Source organism: Nicotiana tabacum, chromosome 11 (assembly GCF_000715075.1).
Source record: "Nicotiana tabacum cultivar K326 chromosome 11, ASM71507v2, whole genome shotgun sequence".
Taxonomy (NCBI): Eukaryota; Viridiplantae; Streptophyta; class Magnoliopsida; order Solanales; family Solanaceae; genus Nicotiana; species Nicotiana tabacum.
In genome coordinates this window covers 1,225,784-1,230,289 of record NC_134090.1, presented here as the reverse complement: position 1 = coordinate 1,230,289, position 4,506 = coordinate 1,225,784, and the positions used below count along the sequence as shown (strand labels likewise).

Genomic DNA, 4,506 nt, shown 5'->3' with positions numbered 1-4,506 from the left:
ATTTTAAGTCATTGTAGACCGATTCGAATAATTTGCAAAACCATAGGATTCAAAAACTTTCTCCTCTGTCATATTGTTATGAGCATGTCCAATTCCAATTGCAACAGAGATTTCCATAACAGATTGATGCACAGATCAATGTCATCTGGGTTGATAAAGATTCTAGTCGTTTTGATCTTCTTCTCAAATGTTCCCTTAAAATCTGGTAAGAGTTTGATCTTTTTCTTTCCATTTGACATGTAATTATTTACCTAGGAAATTTTCTATCTTGACTTGTTTTGACTAGATCTAGACACATAAACCAATCATTTAATGGATCAGAACTTAGAAGTCTCATTTTAGCCAAGAATTCAGATCCATTGCCCTGTTTTACCTCTCAAGATTTGGCAATGGGATCTAATAGTCCTGTGCCACTCAAGAGTACTACAACACCAACAACATATCCGGTGTATTCATACAAGTGAGTCCGAGGAGGGTAGTATGTATGCAGACCTTATCCCTGCCTTATTGTTAAAATCGAAATAATCAGTTGACATACGGAAGCTAGTAAACGATGATAAATCAGATAACACTTGTGAAGGTAAAGAGGTTGTTTCCGACTGTGCCACTCAAGAGTATAAAAAAAGAAGAAGAAAGAAAATGCGGTTTTCTATATCAGTCAACTACGCTATAATCACAAATCAGTTCGAGTTAAGCTATATGAATCTTCTTTATATTTTACTCATCGTCAATCTACCACAACTGTCCTCCTTTAAATGAATGTTGCCCTAATTGGATTTGTCTTTTTCGTTAATGATTTTGGTTAGAGGGACAGTTTCATGATTGGTGCATAGCTGATGAACAGACACCAGATGATGAGCTGCTGCAGGCTGTCAGTTGGGCATGTGGCAATGGTGCAGATTGCAGCAAAATACAAGAAAATCAGCCATGTTACCTCCCAAATACTGTTAGAGATCATGCTTCTTATGCATTCAATAGCTATTACCAAAACTCAAAGCAGAAAGGGGCAAGTTGCTACTTCAATTCTGCTGCTGTTTTAACTGCTCGTGATCCAAGTAAGTTTAAAAGAAATCTAACTGCTATATTTAGCACAATATACACTAGACTCTTTTGAAAGCGTTAGAGTGAGTTAGAGTCTCATATTGGTTAGGGAATGAGTTAGTGATCTCCTCATATGGACTTGGGCAGTCTCTCCTCACGAGGTAACTTTTGGGGTTTAGTTAGGTCCAAGCACCGTATCTTTACATGGTACCATAGCCAGATCCGTTCCCGTGCTTTGATATATATTGTCCACGCTCCAGTTGGTGTCTGGACATGCGAGGGGGTGTTAGAGTGGGTTAGAGTTCCATATTGGTTAAAGACTGGGCCGTTGGTCTCCTTGGACTTGGGCAGCACTCCCTTTACGAACTAGCTTTTTCCATATCTTTACAGAAAGATAGGGCATAATTGAATAAAAAGATCTATATAATCAACATCAGCTATGTTCTCGATTAGGCTCTATGATCTTTAGGAGTTCTTTAGCCCTATTAGAGATTTTTACGCTAGAAGAAAATACAAGGGCAGAGTTAGAGTGCTGAGAGCGGTTCGGCCGAATCCAGTAATTTTGGTTCGAACCATGTACTTGTCTTAAAAAATTTATTGAATATGTATAAATTAAAAATAGAATTCAGTAACTGAAAACGATTAAAATCTCGAACCCATAAGCTTGAAATCTTAAGTTCGTGTCCGAGAAAATATACAAAAACTTACTCTTTAGTAAGTATTTGTATATTTTCTCGGACGCGAACTTAGGATTTCAATCTTATAGGTCCGAGATTTTAATCTTTGGTTAATTCCATATGATGTTGGTAGACTTGCATTTAAATGGAGAATTATGATCGTGAGGATTCATATAGTCGATTCCAATCTTATTTCGAACCGAGACATATATTGTTGTTATTATATACACCGACTCTTTTGAAGTGCATAAAAGATAATAATTAATTGTAATATATAATATGTTGAGAACACAATTTAATTATTGCTTGTAATTTTGTATTGACAGGTCATGACGCATGCAAGTTTGACGTTATTCCTTGATCGATCTTCTTTCCCAGATTGGAAGAGTTAAAAACTATGCTTTTCTTGTTATTCCTTCTTTTATCTTTTTCTTTTTCTTATTATTACTTATACAAAACTTAACAAAAAAATTAACTACATGAAATGATGTGAGAATTTTCGTTTGAGTATCCAATGCCATTCTTTACCTCCTATTTTTCCTTTTCTTCTTTTCCTTTTATTTCTTTTCCCCCTTTATTTATTAGACTTTATGTTATTGTCTTACCGTTTTAAAAATTATCTCAATCCGAGTGAACAAAAAAAGGCTATCCGTAAGCAATTCACTTTCCTTTCTTACCTTTAGATTCAGTCATTTATGTTCCCAATAGTCCTTTTAATTGCATAGTTGTTAGTCGCTTAGCCAAATCACTTAAATGCGCTGTTTTATTTCTTGATGACCATGTTTTTATACAGGAACTCAGTACGTGACGGATCATTGGTACCGGGTGTCACGACCCAATTTCACATGTAGGTCGTGATGGCGCCCAACACTACAGCTAGGCAAGCCAACTAATAAATTAAGCATACATTGATAAAATTTAAAACCAAGAAAAATATAAACCCAAACTCTACCAATGTGTGTGCCAAGACCTGGTGTCACAAGTGAATGAGCATCTAGTAGATTATACAAAAACTCCAAATATTGTCTGAAATAAAATAGACAGAATAAAAATATCAAAAGAGACACTGGTAGCTGCAGAACGGCTCAGAAAGGCAGCTCACCACTATGCCTCTGGATGACGTGGGTATGTGATGATAGGTCCTCCACTAGTACCTGTCTCAGATCCTGCACAAGAAGTGCAGCAAGTGTAGTATGAGTACGTAAACAACGTATACCCAGTAAGTATCAAGCCTAATCTCAAAGTGGTAGAGACGAGATGGCCGACTTTGACACTCACTATAGGTCAATAACAATTGAAATAAAAACTAGGATATTTAAATCAATGTGATTTATAGAATTTATTTAATCAGCGGAAATAATCAAACTCCTTCAAATGTATCAATTTTCAATATATTAATTAAATTCCTTTAATTCAAATAAATTTCAATTTATCAATTAAATCTCATTTAAAGGAGTAACAATTAATTCCTTAACAAGCAAGAATAATAATTCATTAAATTCCAAAGATTTTCTAATTTACTAACTAGCTTTACAAGCTGAAATAAATTATTAAAGTATCGCGTAATTATTATTATTATTAAGCACGATTTCTGCCGAGGACGTACGGCCCGATCTAGAGTGTCGTGTACACTGTCGAGGGACGTGCGGCGTGATCCATAGATGCATCTATCCTGCTGAGGCGTTCGGCCCGCTCCACAAGAAAGGAGGACATTTTTATGTACCTCCGGAAGGAGAGTATATTTATTATATGATAAATTTGGGAGGAGAACAATTTCTTTTGACAATTAATTGATTTAAATAGAAATCAAGCCTATGAGATTTTTATCCTTTAATATCTTTATCAAACAATTCACAATATATATATTCATATATATCAATTAATACTAATTAATCAAAGAATATAATTTACACAAGTAATACATGTTTTGAGTCCTAAACTACCCGGACTTTAGCATTAATAGTAGCTACGCACGGACTCTCGTCACCTCGTGCGTACGTAGCCCCCACAATTAGCAACAATTATTTAATCTTAATCACCTATGAGGTAATTTCTCCCTCACAAGATTAGACAAGAGACTTACCTCGTCTTGCTCCAATTTAATCTAAGATTTTGCCTTTTTCACGATTATCCAACACTGTCTGGCTCGAATCTAGCCAAAATAATTCAGTACAATCACTAAAAATTGTAGGAAATAAATTCTATAAGGAAATACTACATTTTTAATAAAAATTCTGAAATTAATCAAAAAATTCGCCCGCGGGGCTCATATCTCGGAATCCGACGAAAGTTATGAAATCCGACAACCCATTTAATTACGAGTCCAACCATACCAGTTTCACTCAAATCCGACTCCGAATCGATACCGAAATCTCAAAATTTCGTTTCTATGAGATTTCTAAACTTTTCCAAATTTCAATCTCAAAACACTAATTAAATTGTGAAAACAATGATATATTCTTGTATATTGATCAAATCCGAGTTAGAATCACTTACCCCAATGTTTTTCCCTTGAAAATCTGCCAAAAGTCGTCTCTGCTCAAGCTCAAGTTCGTCAAAAATGGCAAAATGGGACGAATGCCCTCTTTTTATAACACTGCCCAGCACTTCGGAACTGGGCCTCGAACAGGGCCTCGATCGCGGCATCGAACATGTGCCTTCGATCAGGGCATCGAGGGTTGGGCCTCAATCCTAGCCCTCGAGCCATACCTTCGATCATGCCATCGAGCCTTACCTTCGATCGCGACTTCGATCACAGGCTCGAGTCTGGACCTCGGTCATGGCCTCG

At 36.2% G+C, this 4,506-nt stretch overlaps 1 protein-coding gene across 1 annotated transcript; it reads left to right on the top strand.

Moving 5' to 3' along the window:
- On the top strand, nucleotides 1-2,230 carry LOC107761977 (glucan endo-1,3-beta-glucosidase 4). The gene is made up of 3 exons (XM_016580280.2): nucleotides 1-205; nucleotides 807-1,055; nucleotides 2,045-2,230. Exons 1-3 carry the CDS (start codon nucleotides 79-81, stop codon nucleotides 2,077-2,079), a joined length of 411 nt encoding a protein of 136 aa, XP_016435766.1. The 5' UTR covers nucleotides 1-78; the 3' UTR covers nucleotides 2,080-2,230.
- Nucleotides 2,231-4,506: the final 2,276 nt, after the last annotated feature.